The sequence below is a fragment of the Mustela lutreola genome, chromosome 6 (assembly GCF_030435805.1).
Source record: "Mustela lutreola isolate mMusLut2 chromosome 6, mMusLut2.pri, whole genome shotgun sequence".
NCBI lineage: Eukaryota > Metazoa > Chordata > Mammalia > Carnivora > Mustelidae > Mustela > Mustela lutreola.
Genome location: NC_081295.1, coordinates 10383602 through 10399563, shown reverse-complemented (window position 1 = coordinate 10399563; position 15962 = coordinate 10383602). Strand labels below are relative to the sequence as shown.

The window sequence follows — 15962 nt, the reverse complement described above, 5'->3', positions numbered from 1 at the left end:
TTTCTTGGAAATTGGAATAAATTTTTTGTTATTATGTGTGCTCACGCTCCACTGTAAGATCTTCTTTAGTTAGAAATGAGTGAAATAAATTCTTGTTTTTCTTGTTTTTAGGTAACAAAGAGGCTCTGATCTCAAGCATTTTCGAGAGATTTCCATTTAGTTTAGTGTAGTGATCTTTTATTCAAACCATGATAAAGGTCCAGAACATTTGCTGGGTGATAATGACTTAAATTAAACTGGGGTTAGCAGGTAACCCCTGAGAGTGCTGTGTGGCTGTGAACACGAAGTTCAGGGTTGGATGAAGCTGGGCATACGTGTTTCAAAGATTGGGTGGTGCAGGTGATTTCATTTTTAGGAGGTATTCCTTCAGTTGTTTAATTTTATATCTAATGATCACTTGATTTAGTAATCACAGAACAACACCCATTCATTCAGTAAACATTTAGTGACTGGGAGCCCCTCTTCTGGGAGGCATTCCAAGAATGTGGGAGCTTAGAGTCCAGTGATAAGAACAAACAGTAAAGACAACGCATAACTAAGGGGGTAACTAAGTCTGGATCATCTTCCCTGTGGTAGAAGTAGGATTGGAAATGGCCTGAGAATGACGACTGGGGCTGCGCTTGTGTAGAGAGGCTGGTCAGGGCAGGGGCGGCATCTGGCCCGAAGAGCTTCGTGGCTCCAGCTCCTCTCACTTGGTTCCTGATGCCCAACTTTAACTTCCCTTGCATCCAACATTCTGGTAATCTTATTTAGCCGAAGTGTGTTTGCAAACTAAGATATAAACAAGAAGTCTCTCAGTAGCCAGAATTGATTTTACAAAACTCAAGGCTGTCAGAGCTTGCGTGCTTCCCTCATGGACAAGTCCCCTGAGCCTCCCTGTTTTGAACCGTCAGTTTCTCAGCCCTCAGCAGGGTCAGTCAGGCAGAGGGAGACCAGAGTTACACTGTGGGGCTTGTGCACACGGCTCTCGGCAGGAGGCTCTGGGGCCCTCAGTGTATTACGGCTCAACTTGTTGATTTAAGTTTCATAATAATGACTGTTTGGTTTAAGATGTCGGAAAAGCGTATAATAGATCTTGGAAAGCTCTGCATCTAAATTGATTAAAACAAAGGCAATATTGATCATTAAAGAATTAGACTTTAGTTGCAGACAACTGAGGTATTATATTTAGAAATTGATTTTTAAAGATAAAACTTAGGAAATAATTAATATTTTAAAGATACCGCTATAACTTGTTTAATGAGTACTAGCATCTGTGTAGCATTCCAGGTAGGATTATTATATTGCTGGTTAAAATATTAATATGAATTAATAGAGAAAGTAGCCTTATTTTATAGCCGGAGATATAGCCGGAGATGGGTATTGTTATGTGACTGACCACGTTCACACAAGTGAGGCCCAGTAGGCCTTGGAGACAGCAAGCCGGGTTCAGTAGATGGGCAGTGGGACCCAGTTCTAACTGATAGCCTGATTGTACTGGGTTTGAAATCACCTCATCCGAGGCTCACAGAGGGTGAGTACCAAATAAATTAGGCCATGTATCTAAAAGGAGAGCAATGGGTTTTAATTGTGGAAGACAGCAGTAAAATCTCCCAAGCAAAGTTTTTTTGATGGTTTCTCCTCTGAAGTTCCCTGTGTTCTGCGGATTGTTGCTGTGGTTCCATTGAGAATTTGCTTATGTTCCCACCCACCCTACCGTGCCTCCCCTGCACCCCTACTTGCTCCCAAGCTTTTCAGAGCTGGAATAGATAGTAACAGATTCTAATAAGTTCATGGCTGCTCTGGTGTTAGTTTCTGCCACAATATGTCCCGTTGTTGTCTTAGAAAATAGAGCCCCACCCCCATGGCACTTTCATATTGTGTGTAAGGGTTTCTGTAAACCAGAAAATCAACATATTAAAGTGCAATTCCTAGGGGAGTTGCCGGCTGTGTTGATTGAGCTTTGCAGTCATTTTAACACTGGCAAAAGTGTTATCCTAACTGCTTCAAATCAAACTGCAAAGATGCTTGTGTAAAATATAGTATTAGATATCAAATCAACATATGGGTGCTGAACGGAAGGATATGTGTTGTGGTAGTGTACGATATTCTAGCATGTGGAGTTGTATTTTATGGAAATTCTTTGGCTTGGCTTATGGCAGGGACATACATTCATTATGAGATATCAAGTTGTAAAATAAATAAAAGCAAAGAATTCAACTGTGCAGCTAAATGGTTTTCAATACAAACTTGTCTGCTCTACTAGCTTCGGGTCTGTGTGACGAGGCGGTTGTGAGCCGTTGCGGCCAAATGTTTGTGATCGTTGCTGACAGGCCCTGACAGTAATCTAAATCAGGTCACAAAGAAAATGAACTTTAGCTTTTGCATTTTCCCCTTTTACTTCATTGTGTTACGAATTCTTGTGCTAATTGGTCTTAGAGGCAAAGTGTTTAATATTTTCCTCCTCTTACCATTCCTTCTTTTTCCTCATTCAGTATTTTATAGGGATTGCATTTTTAAATGTGTATCTGGAACTGATCACTGATTTCTTAACCTTTTGGGTTTATGGCACTCTAGTTCTTGGGATTCTCCAGGGGGCCGTGTTGTATTACTAACAGGCGGACTTCACTGTCCTGCTCCACAGAGTGCTTTTTGCCATCCCCATGCCTTGTTTTTCTTTTTCTCTACGGTTCTCTCTCCCAATTAGGAAAAATAAAAGGCAATAGATTTTTCATTAAAAAAAATTAAAAATGTCATCCATGGTATATTTATGACATGAGGAAGGACTTCTCTTTGAGCAAATATTTTAAGGATTTTTAGGTTCACGTAAATTAGAGATGGAGAAAGCTCACTTGGGCCATTTTTGTCTGTATCTGGCATTTGTGTCTAGCACGCTTTGCTTTCCACCATTACCTGTTTTATCAACTAGGAAAATACTGTTCTATTATTAGATACGAGTAGCTTTCCTTTAAGAACTCACATTGTTGGTTATATGGCGTTATAGACATAATACTGTCTTCTAAAAGGGTTGTCTTTTGTTGTAAAGCAGTGTAGTTTCTTTTTAGCAGAAGCAGTGAATGGAATTGCTAATAACCGGTTACCAAGTCTGCTCCTATGTAGTTGGGACTTTTAGACCTTAGCTGAAATGAAACCACACCCTATACCTGTAGCCAAGCCACAAGCATCCTACAGAGCATCAGTGAGTGGGCTTGGCTGGTTGGAGTTCATTTTAATTTTGAGCATTGCAGGAGAACGGATTAACATAATGCTTCTTTGACTTTCTTAGCAGTGGGTTTTTTTCTTCTTAACATAAAGCGTTTTATTAGCTTCAGGTATACCATACAATGATTCACCGACTCAGCAGAGGTGGTCTTTTCATGTCAGTATTAGGAGATCCCCCCCACCCCCGGTTATTATGAGGCTATCCATATTTCATTATATGATGAAATCCTATTTTTTAAAACAGTCCGAATTACCTTACTTGACTGATAACATGTGAATACAAGGGAGTATGACGATTCATGTAACGGAGAGAGGGTGAAAAATACTGAATTCAGTGGCTTAGCCAGGAGCCCACTTGGTGTTGCTGAGTCGAAACCATATTTGCTCTCATTGCGTGTGCCCATTTTGACTCTGTCGCCTGTTTTGCTTGACTTGTTGACAGATGCCCCCTCAGTACGGACAGCAGGGGGTGAGCGCCTACTGCCAGCAGGGCCAGCAGCCTTTCTACAACCAGCAGCCGCCGCCTCCGCACCTCCCCCCGCAGGCCCAGTACCTGCCGGCCCAGGCCCAGCAGAGGTACCCGCCGCAGCAGGTGAGCATCCCGCCCGCCCCGGGCCCCCGAGTCCCCAGGCCCCCCTCCAGGTCTGCCAGGCTGGGCTCGAGTCCTCTGCCTGTCCTGTTTAAAAAGGTCTGATCTCAGTGGGAAAAAATACAGTTTTGAGAAAAGTGTGAAACTGAACCTAATCTGTTTGTTTATGGATGGATGTTTGAAATTGAAGAGTGGGAGGAACATGCTCATTCAGAAAGATGGTTTTATTGATCGTTTAACCTTGCTCGTTGGCACCTACATGGTATTTTTTTATCTTGAGCTTTTTTTTTGGTTTTTGTTTTAATGATAAGTGCTACTATGTCCAAACACTGTTGCCTTGGGCAGTGTTATTTCTCTTAAAGGAGCTTATGAACAGATAATCACTTCAATTACGGTACATTAAGAAACTAAAGGGAATCATGTACTTTAAGAATATTAATCAGTTTGTAGTTTAAATTAGCCTCATTAAATACTTTTTCTGTAATTGGGCCATATATTCCAGCTTATGTGATTTGTAGAAAAATAGTACATATGCATTTGATGAAATGATTCAGTCTCATCTTGATTTAGAGGTTGTCACTGAGTGACCCTGAAAGGTGCAGTGAGCTCAGGACTCTTACTCTGAATCCAGAGAAACGTTTCATAGCACCTCTAGTGAGAGAGCGCCTGGAAGTGGGAAGAAGGGCGAGAGGGAGAAGCAAGCTCCCTGCGGAGCAGGGAGCCCGGTGTGGGATTCGATCCCAGGACCCTGGGATCATGACCTGAGCTTAAGGCAGCCGTTTGTGACTGAGCAATCCAGATGCCCCGAGAGTCTTATGACTTTAAAGAAAACATGTTTAAAACAACAGCTGAGGGGCACCTGGGTGGCTCAGTCGGTTAAATGTCTGCCTTTGGCTCAGATCATGATCCCAGGGTCCTGGGATCAGGTCCCTCCCGGCTCAGCGGGAAGCCTGCTTCCTCCTCTCTCTCTCCCTGCCTGCTTCTCTGCCTGCTTGTGATCTCTCTCTCTCTCTCTGTCAAATAAATAAATAAAATCTGGAAAAAAAAAAAAACCAACAGCTGAGGTCGAAGATCCTGTAGAATCGTGGTTTTTTTGGTATATGTTTTCAAAATTCTGGTATTATATAAAGGGATATATGGAGGTAGGAATGTATATTATTTCAGAGTTATGTGGTCTAGTCTTTTATTAAGATGTGGGGAAATTAAATAACCTTCCAATATCTTTTCTTTTTTAAGTGAGACTGATATCTGGGTTTATGATATATAAATTACAGGCTTTTTCAAGGGCTTTCCAAACCTTACTGAACTTCTGGGTAGATATAGAATGTTATGTCATGCCATCAAAGTGTAAGATGGACTGTATAGAGAGATTACATTTGTCATTTTGCTTTAGTGCTAAAATGAATCTCTGATTGAAAAACCACTTTGATTAAGGATTCTGAGTTCCTGTCATTTCCTTTAAGACCAAGCTCAAATTTACTTCCTTTATGAAGCATTCACTGATGACTTCTACCACATGGCAATTAGTTATTTAATATCCTTCACATTTAAATATTTAAAGCATACTACAGGTGAAATCTTACTTTAATGAATACTATCTTAATGTGTTGCGTTTAGGTCTATTTTATGCTTTGCTACTATTATTTTATTGATTTGAATGTAGTAAATCATTGTTAGGAAATACAGTCTGTATAACCATGACTCTCCAACATATATACTGTCATTTCTCCATATCCTGAGGAAGACAAAAATTCTTCAGACTATGTTGGAAAGTTTTTCTTGTATTCATATTCCCTACCTGTAGAATGTCTAAGTGGTTTTTAAGTTTCATTACGCTCCTTGTGGGACGAAGAGGTTAAGTCACAGACGGTTAGGCAGGCAAAGCAGAGGGTCTTGTTTGATAGGAACAACTTTGGCTTTTAGGGAGTTAGATGTTCAGATAGATTTGGAAAGTTTGTCTAGGAAATAAGATTTAGCATTTTAGATGTGGTTAGTGCCTCCCAAAACAGCAATCCCCTCAAACTCTATCCCAGAACAAAGTAAAAATAACCAACAGAGTATTTTCAATCGAACTGAATTTTAATAAGAATTTGTCATTCTGAATTCACACATGTTGAAAAACCAGAGAAGCTCAACTATATTTAATGTAGTGAGCCAGTAGTTCCTCAAAGACGGAACGTTTTTCTGCAGCCTTTCCTTTTGTTTCCAAACAGCGCACAGTACATGGCGTATTGATTTTTATATTAGGGAATCAATCAGCAAATAATACTTCGTGTCTTTTGTTAATGTGATTGATACAAAAAGTAATTTTAGGATTCCATTAAGATACCTCACTCTGGGTCTTTAACATCTGTTAAAGTGTTACATTTTGAATAATCAATACATTCATATGTTTCAAAGATGAATAAGTCCAAGGGAAAGGATACAAATAGCAATCTCCCCGAAGGTCATCCCCGCGGGGTCACCACCGGGCCCAGCCTTTGCCAGACAACCGCTTTACAAGCTTCTTGTACAGCTTTCTGGAGTATCTTTACACAGAGAAGCAAGAAGATGCCACATTTAATTTTTACTCTGTTTTTACACAAATGGTGACGTACTATGACATACACACTGTTGTGTTCTTTGTCATCCTCTGCCCCCCACCCTCTGAAGGATAGAGTTTCTGTAGATTTGCCGGAGGAGGAAATAGAGGAGCCCTTCATTCTTCTTCAGAGCGTCCTTTCACTTTATGGACATACCGTGATGAGATTTAACCAGTTCTCTATTGATGGTCACTTAGACTATTTTTAATTACTTGCGAGTCAAACAATACTGCCGTGATAAACTTTTTGTGTATGTTTCGTTTCATAAACATGCAGATATATGTGTATGATAAATTCCTGAAAATGGGGCGCCTGGGTGGCTCAGTGGGTTAAGCCGCTGCCTTCGGCTCGGGTCATGATCTCAGGGTCCTGGGATCGAGTCCCGCATCGGGCTCTCTGCTCAGCAGGGAGCCTGTTTCCCTCTCTCTCTCTCTGCCTGCCTCTCCATCTACTTGTGATTTCTCTCTGTCAAATAAATAAATAAAATCTTTAAAAAAAAAAAAAAAAAAAAAAAAATTCCTGAAAATGGCATTAGTGGGTCGGTGGGTAGATGCAGTTTTAGTTTTGGTAAATATTGCCAGATTGTTCCTTTGGGGGGGTTGTGCCAGTTTATACTCAGACCATCAATACGTGAGAGTACCTGTTTGCCTACACATGTGCTGGTAGCATGGTTTACTAAGTTTCTGGATTTTTGCCAATCTGGTAATGTAATTTTAACTTGCATTTATCTTGTTTTGAGTTGTGTTGAATGTCTTATATACTTGAAAGCATTTGTTTTTCCTTTTTTTTTTTTTTTTTTTTGATTGTGAATTCTTATCTTTTTATCTTGCATTCTTCTATTCAGTTGTTGCTCTTTTAAAAATTGATGTAATAAAACTCTATGTATAGGGAGACTGGGTCTCTATGATATGAATTACTAACCACCCAACCCCATTTTGTCATTTATCTTTTGACATTATGATTTATTTATTTGGTCATGCCGAAGGGGCATTTTAAATTTAAAGAATTTTTTGTGTACTCAGAATTATCAGTCTTTTGCGATTTCTGGATTTTTATTTAGTGAGTATATGAGTCTTCCATACTCCAAAATTTACAAGGGAACTCTCCCGTGTTACTTTGTAGGATTTTCATGGATTCATTTTTGCATTTCATTTGCCCCAATCCAGCTTAATTGTTTCTTTGCTAGGTAGGCTGTTGTGTTAGGTGTCTATAGAGAAATTCTGTGTGTGTAGTGTAGTGTGTGTGTGTGTGTGTTTGGTTAGGCTAAGGAGATCTACTTTAAGGATTGGCGTATACAATTACGAAGCCTGGCAAGTCGCAGGTGTGCAGTGTGGCAGGCCCGAGAACCGGGAGAGCTGACAGTGGACATGAAATCTGAAGTTGGTCTGCTGGAGAATTCCCTCTTAGTTGGAGAGGCTGGTCTTCTTGCTCTATTCACTCCTTCAACTGATGGCCTATCCGCATTACTCAAAGTCACTGATTGCAATGTTCATTTCATCCAAAAACACTCTCCAAGTTGACACACAAAATTAACCATTACAGTTACCTTTCCCCAATGTATTGGAGATGCTTCTTTCATTATTTGCTGAATCCCCTTAGGTAAAATGTTTGGGGGTTCTTCTGGGGTTTTTATTCTTTTCATTGACTCTTCTTTTAATGCCTTGCTGCTTTACTGCTTTATTGTTTTTAGGGTTAGTATATCCTCCCTACTCTTCTTTTTCAGAGTTTTCTGGCTATTGTGTTTATTATGGACATCAGTAATGATGTCTGTAAAGCCAACAGTAACAATAAACTCTTCATTCTTTAGCATGCTTTTTCTAAGATTTTTTTTTCTTTTTTGATGTTATAATCATGGGTTTTTGTTTTTTTTTTACACTTACCCTTTTCATTTTCTGTGAGGCAGATGGTAATTATAAAAGAGAAACAGTAAAACAAAAATAAGTACCTAATTTGAATAATTTTTGCCTTATTGAAGCCCACTGACCACAGATGAAGAACACGCTTATGATGAAACAAGTTGGGTTTATTTAGTTTGGGTTGTTACAGCCCCGAGAGAATACATACATTTCTGAGAGCCTTGAGAACCTCATAGAAAAATGGGTGTGGGGTGCATGCTGGGTGATTCTAAGAGGGATTAGGCCCTGGATAGGCTGCTCTCAAGAAGCTAGGACATTTGGTAATTAGATGTGTTAACTTTTATCCATGAGAGAGGACAATTGAGGTGGGGCCAGATCGTCATGGATAAAGAAGCTATAGCCACTTAAGGTAGTTAGAAGCGATGGGTGTTCAGTCATTTTTGTTGTCAAAAAGTGATCTCGTCCATTTTTTTTTTTTTAAGATTTTATTTATTTATTTGAGAGAGAGCGAGTGAGCACAGAGGGAAAGGGAGAAGCAATTTCCCCCTGAGATATGACCTGAGCCAAAGGCAGCCACTTAACTGACTGAGCCACCCAAGTGCCCCAGCGCTGTCTGTTGTTTTATCCCTGGGACTTAAAAAGAAGACTTTCAGCATTTCATCATTAAGTATAATGTTTGTATACTAATATAAACAAGTTTGTTTATTTATTTATTTAGTGGCGACCTACTACTGGGCAGTGAAGTTCCCCTCCTTTTCTAGTTTGCTAAGGGATTTTATCATGAATGAATGCCAAATTTTATCTTATTTATTTATTTATTCATTTATTTTTAAGCAACTATTGGGGATGGTTAGGTGGCTCAGCTGGTTAAGAATCTGCTTTCAGCTCAGGTCTTAATCCCAGGGTCCTGGGATCGAGTCCCGCATTGGGCTCCTTGCTCAGTGGGGAGCCTGCTTCTCCCTCTCCTCCCCGCTTGTGTTCTGTCTCAATCTCTCTCTCTCTTTCTCAAACAAGTAAATAAAAAAAAAAAAAAAATAGATGCCAGCAGGGCTGCCCTTTATCAGAGTTTTGAGTGGGGAAAGATACACATCCAAGGTCATTAGCAGAATGAGTTTCCTTGCAGGCATAGAACTAATAGCCACTTGAGGTTCCTGGGTGGCCCAGTTCGTTAAGCATCTGCCTTATATTCAGGTCATGATGCCAGGGTCCTGGGATCAAGCTCCATGTCAGTCTCCCTGCTCCATGGGGAATCTACTTCTCCCTCTGCCTCTACCCCTCGCCCCACTCCTGCTCTTTTTCTCTCTCTGACAAATAAATATATAAAATCTTTAAAAGTAATTAAATAACTATTGATATTATCCCTTTGTTTTTTCTCTTGTAATCTGTTGTTGGGAGCATATTATGTGTGTCTTTAGTTTAAAGTATTAAATATGCTTTCTGGAATAAACCTAGTCATGTGATAGAGTATCTTTTTATACATCACTGAATCAGTTTTGCTGACATTTCTTTAGGTTTCTTGAATCAGTATTCATGAATGAGATTGACTTGTGATTATCCTTGTAAGGTTTTGGTGTCTGTATTATGGAGTTTTGCAAAATGAATTGGAGACTAGTCTCTTTTTAAAATCTGCTAGAAGAGTTTATGTTAAAGTTTGGAGTCACTTGTTTTTTGAATGGCTGAAGTGTTTGTAAAACTATAAAGGCATGTGTAGCCCTTGATTTTTAGCTTCTGTCCCTTTCCTGTATGTTTTGTTTTTTTTTTTTTTTACTTTTGATCTTATTTCCTTTGTGAATATAGGTGTTTTCAAGTTACCAATTTCTTCTTGAGTCAATCTTTTCCTTTAATATATATGTATAAGTATATATGTTATGTATATATATTATAAATATACTTGTGTATATAAGTATTTACATACAACACATATATATTTCTACGTATAAAGAATTTATCTTTCATTCAATTTTTAAAATTTATTAACAAAGTTGTTCATACATATTACGATTAATTTCTGTACCATCCAGAGTTTAAGACATTTTATTTTATTTTTAAGATTTTGTTTATTTGAGAGCAAGAGAACACAAGCATGGGTTGGGGGGAGAGAGAGAGAGACAGACAGACAAACAGAACCTCAGGCCAACTGCCCACTGAGCACAGATCCCAATGTGGGGTTTGATCTCAAGATTCTTAAGATCATGACCTGAACCAAAAGCAAAAGTCAAACGCTTAACCAACTGAGCCACGCACATGCCCTGGCATTTTAATTCATATTTTTCCCTTTTTAAATTCTTGATTAATCATGTCAGTGGTTCAGCTCTTCAAAGCAACTTTGGTTATTGCCCTATTACATGTTCTTTTTTGAAAGTTTAGTTAAACTCTGTTCTTGCTTTATGTCTTGCTTCCTGTTTTAGTGACGTTTATTTTGCTGTTCTTTTATTCCATCAAGTGAATGCTTAGCTTATTCGAAACAGGTGTGTCTGATGGAGCAAAATGGAAGACTAAACAATTTCCTCTTAAGTACTGCTTTGGCTGAATCTCTCAAATTTTGATATGCATTATTTCTGTTTTCTTTTCATTCTAAAAATCCCCCCCCCCTTTTTTTTTTAAAGAAGACAGTTTTATTGAGGTCTGGGTTTATATTCTGTTCCCTCAGAAAGATTAATGTATGTTTTTGCAGTTTCCTTTGGACTTGAGTCATCTGGAACCATATTTTATGTTTTATTTTGTATTTTTATTATAAAAAAATTCTTACTGTGCTTCTAAGCAGAATAATATAGTGAGTACTCATATGCCACCATAATTCCTTGCATTTACTAGGCTAGGCATATCCAGATATCCCCAGCTGTCCTCAGAATGCCTTTATAGTATCTTTTTTTCAAGCAGAATTCAAAGAAATCTAGTACATTGATTTGGAATGGTTCCTTCTTCCCCCATCTGCATTAGAGCCTTTGGAACGTTGAAAAACTGAGTCAACTCTCCTGTGAAATGGTTTCGTGTGGTTCTTTTCTCTTGATGTGGCTTAATTTGTTCATGTAGCTCTTCTAGTCCTGTAAGATAAACAGTTTTGTTTGTGGTGGTTGTAAATCCCGTTCCCAACATGAAGGGCATTTTTCTGTTCAGTCGCGGGGTCTGCGATGCTCCTGTCAGGTGAGGAAGCCTCTAAGCCTGCCTGTCCATGACCGTCCGCTGTCTTCCAGCTGAGCGTGGAGAGACATTGTGATGAAGACCATCCTTCTCCCTGTGCTCTGTCCAGATTGCTCTGTAACAGAATCGGGGAGCATAACACCTGCTCGCGGCTTTAGGCCACCACAGTTCTGGGCAGTTTGTTACCCGTCGTTACTGCCTGACATGGTGTGAGCACTTCATAGGTAATGCCGCGAGCCTGTTGCATCCAGTTAAACATCATGTGCTGTGGTTCCACAGTAGTGATGTCAAGATTGATCAGTGGCTTCAGGTGGCGATGGCTTCTGGGACCACTTTAAATAGAATTGTCTTCTTGAGGTTTTTGCAGACCACACCGTTAAGTGTTAATTTTGACCAGAAACCCTGATGAAGGTTAGCCTGCGGTTGCTAATTCTCAGTGGAGCCATTTTTAAATTCTTCCTACCTCTGAGTATCAAGTTCAAGGCAGGTATTTCTCTGTTCTCTTTAACATGTTTCCATGTTCTTAGATGATGGGGATAGCCCTTCTTAGTCTCTAATTTATTTGAGATGTATGATCTCATATTTATTCCCTTTTGGCAGGCCCTGGACTTTTCCTTTTCCCTGTATAGTCATCCAGTGGAAAGTTAACATGTAGAGCCAGTCAGCTTCTATTGTACTGTCCTTACTTTCTGTGTTCTTGGTTTACTTTCTGTGTGTTTTTGGTTTCACTCGCATTCATGCCAAGGCTGTGATCCATTTAAGTCATTTTATCCAGTGTTTTAGATATTTAAGTCAATTTAAATACATTTCAAGTATCTAATCTGCCACATGGCTAGAATTGGTCCTCTTTTATTTTCTAGCTCTTTATTTGATATCCTTTACACAGTTTAAAATGATAATCAACATGTAATAGAATAGCTGATAACATACAGACCATACGTTCCCATTTTATAATGAAACTTTTCTAATGCCTCCTTTATTCTTTGGAAATAAAATTCATATTTAATATGTGATCTACACCAAATTCATAGATAATACATTACCTACACAAAATTTCAAACAAGTCAGAATAATGCAGTGAGTGTATATGGGTAAACTATCATATTAATTAAATGCCGAGGCATGATTATATGGAAGACTTGTGAAATTGGCACTTGTATGTGCATGTGGGATCACTGAGCTTGGAACTACAAACTGAGTGCTGTTTTAGCAACTCCAGTGTCTTAAGTAGGGTTGTCAGTGGTGACTTATCTTTTAAGACGGTGAGCAACTCTTGATCAAAGCCTGAACAAAACAAAATATAATCTTTCCTCAATATATGTAGTGGTTTTATTCCTGGAAAATATATTTTTAAGAGTTTTAAGAGTAATTTGTTAAGAGTAATTCGTTTTAAGAGTAATTTGTTAATTTAAGAGTGGTTTGTTTTTACATGCAAAATGGAGTGGAGTTCTAGGCTCAGGCAAATAATTAACTTTTTGTGTGATTTTGTGTAGTAACCGTGAACTCGCCATGCAAATGAGTGATACAGGTACATTGTATGAACAACTTGAAATCATGAGCAGGGTTTAAATCCATGGCATTTATTACCATATGACAGCAATTATATAAAATGAAAATACAGATGATTTTTTAAAACTATTTTATTTCTTAATTTGAGAGAGAGCGAGAGAAAGAACATGGGGGTGGGTGGGGCAGAGGGAGAGGGCAAAGCAGAAGTAGGCTTTCCATTGAGCAGGGAGTCTGATGTGGGGCTGGATTGCAGCACTCCAAGACCATTACCTGAGCCCATAACCTGAGCCGAAGGTAGAAGCTCAACTAACTGAGCCACCCAGAAGCCCAATATAGAACATTTTTAATGACATGTTCACAGAGTTGTTTAACAGAAAAGGCAAGTTACCCCAAGGTGTGGAGATACCATAAATGTGTAAATAATATACACATTTATATACAATATAAATGTGTAAATAATATACACATAGTAGCAATCAGTAGGAATGTTATCTAAATCATTATAGCTTTTTTTTTTTTTTGGACTCTATCCTTATCTTTTAAATTATCTACAATTAACATGTAATATATATAATATTTTAAAATTCTCCATAAAGGATGTTACATCAATGACAAAATAAATTACCCTTTTCAGCATATAGCAGATTAGATATTCTGAATGTGTCTTTGCTCATCAAAAAAATCTGAAATGGTGGCTCTGTTCTTAGGGAGACGTAGAGTCAATTGATCCTTTCTCATTTTTTAAAAAAATATTTATTTATTTGGGAGAGAGGGAGAGAGAGAGAGCATGAACAGAGGGGCCAGGGGAGAGAGAGAAGCAGACTCGTCTCTGAGCAGGGAGCCCAGTGCGGGGCTTGATCCCAGGACATGGAATCATGACCGGAGCTGAAGGCAGACACTTAACCGACTGAGCCACCCAGGCACCCTGATCCTTTCTCATTTTCACTGTTTCTCACAGCCCTCCTGTCATCCCTTTCCTCCTGACCCACTGAAAATTCCTCATCCATCACTCTCAGTCACTCATCTGTGTAGACTCTTACTACATTGTGCCATCCCCTCCAGATCTTAAAAACTGACTTCCGCAACCCTGATGAGACCCATGTCCATGTCTCCTCCTATTTCATCAGAAACATGGGAGCAATTGGGAGAACTTAACATACCAACCAACGTGTGTCTGCACATATGCTGTGCCTTCTGGTATACTCTGGTTAGAACTTCACGATCCTCTGATGCTGTGCCATGCATGGTGGAATTCTCATGGGAGTGACCAAAAACCCCACTTTTCTTTTAAGCTTTAATTAATTTATTAATTTAATTTATTCATTTGGCAGAGAGTGTGAGCAAGGGAGAGAGCATAAGCAGATGAGCACGGGTGGGGAAGAGGAGGGAGAGGGAGAAGCAGACTCCCCGCTGAGCAGGGAGCCTGATTGGGGGGCTCAGTCCTATTAGGACCTGAGCTGAAGGCAGATGCTTAATGGACTGAACCACCCAGGTGCCCCCAAACCCACCTTTCTTGACCCAAATCAATAGCAGCCTATTTCTTCATTCATTCATGGTCATTTACCAGCTCCTTGAACTGGCTCCAGATAGGCTTTTATTTTGACCACTCTGCCGAAACAGCTCTTTTCAAAGCTGCCCCGTGTCCTGCTTGTTACGTGGTCCAGTCGGCAGCTGTCGTGCTTCCATATTTCACCTGTTGGGAGCATTCGATGCAGGTGATGATATCTTCCTTCTTGTTTTCTGGGACACTGCTCTCTCCTGCCTCTCTTTTTACCTTGCTGGTCACTCTGTGCTCTCCTCTGCTGGTTTTTCTTTGTTTCCCCAACCTCCAAAGGTTGGTCTCAGTGTTGGAGCCTCTTCTCTAGTCCTTACACACTTTACCTGCGCGATCTCATTCAACCTTGCAGCTTTGAATATCATCTAGAAGCTAGTACTTTGGAACGTATTTCTGCAACCTGGACCTCTGTCCTCCATTCTGTAGCTGTATGCCCAGCTCCTACTTGGCATCTCCCAGTGAATGTCTTAACAGGCTTCTGGAAGACCGTATGTCCAAAGCAAAACTCAGGACTCTCACTTCTTCTTCCACAAATGTGCCCTTCTGTATTTTCCCTCTATCGCAAATCCTCCGTAACACTTAGGTCAGAGACTTCGAAGTCTTCCTTGAATCTTTTCCTTTTAAACCCATTTTATGGTTTTAGGATCTAAGTAGATTACACTGGTTTTATTGCTGCCACTTCGGCCAAGCCATCCCGATGTCTCATTTGAAGTGTTCCAGGAGCTTCTGACTGGTCCCTGTCTTTCAGCACCCTTGTTCACTGCAGGACACAGTAGCCATATAGACGACGTACGGTGGCTGGCGCCGCACCTGGTTGTGTCCATATAGACGACGTACGTGGCTGATGCCACACCTGGCTGTGTCCACTCCCACCTTCTTTCACACTGGTCACCTTGCCGAGCTCATCTCAAGGCATTTTTACTTATTGTTTGCTCGGCCTTGAAGGTTCTGCTCCCAGATAGCAATAGGGCTTTTCCTTGGAAGTCTTGCAGGGAAGACTGACCTTCCTCGAGATCTTTACTGCAGTGACGCCTCATCAGGCGAGCCACCTTCCCTCACCGCCCGGTGTAAAACATCGCAACCCCCCTTTCTCCCTGCGCTCCTTTTACTTGACCACGCTTTCCTTCTCTCCGTGGTCCCGGTCACTAGGTAACATGCTGCATTCTTGCTGCGCTCGTCTCTTGGCTCCCCTGTTAGAATATAAGCATTATGAGAGGAAGGACTGTTTTGTCATTGCAGTGTCCCCAGTACCTAGCACAAAGTAGAAACATACGATATACACATTGACTTAGTCATTCAAAAATATTGTTTATTCACTAGTACTTAGTAAGGAGACTTTACAGCATTGAAGAAAATAAATGTTTACTGCCAAGTATTTAGACTTTGAAAATGCTTTTGGTATTTTGCAGACAGCGTTGTCCTGAGCATTTTTAAAGGGGGCTTCTTTGTGCTTCACGGGTGGTGCGTGTATGTTGTGTGCAAAAGTTTTTACGCATAAACTCCCCAAATGGAATTTCTGGGTAAAAGAA

At 40.0% G+C, this 15962-nt stretch overlaps 1 protein-coding gene across 10 annotated transcripts in view; it reads left to right on the top strand.

Annotated features, from left to right (window-relative positions):
• Positions 1-15962, top strand: part of ARID1B (AT-rich interaction domain 1B) — a 439398-nt gene that overhangs the window by 121538 nt on the left and 301898 nt on the right. For all 10 annotated transcript variants that reach the window (XM_059176677.1, XM_059176681.1, XM_059176674.1 and 7 more), the window contains exon 3: positions 3644-3793. In XM_059176677.1, the coding sequence (XP_059032660.1) occupies positions 3644-3793 (150 nt within the window). The remainder of the gene's footprint in view (positions 1-3643; positions 3794-15962) is intronic.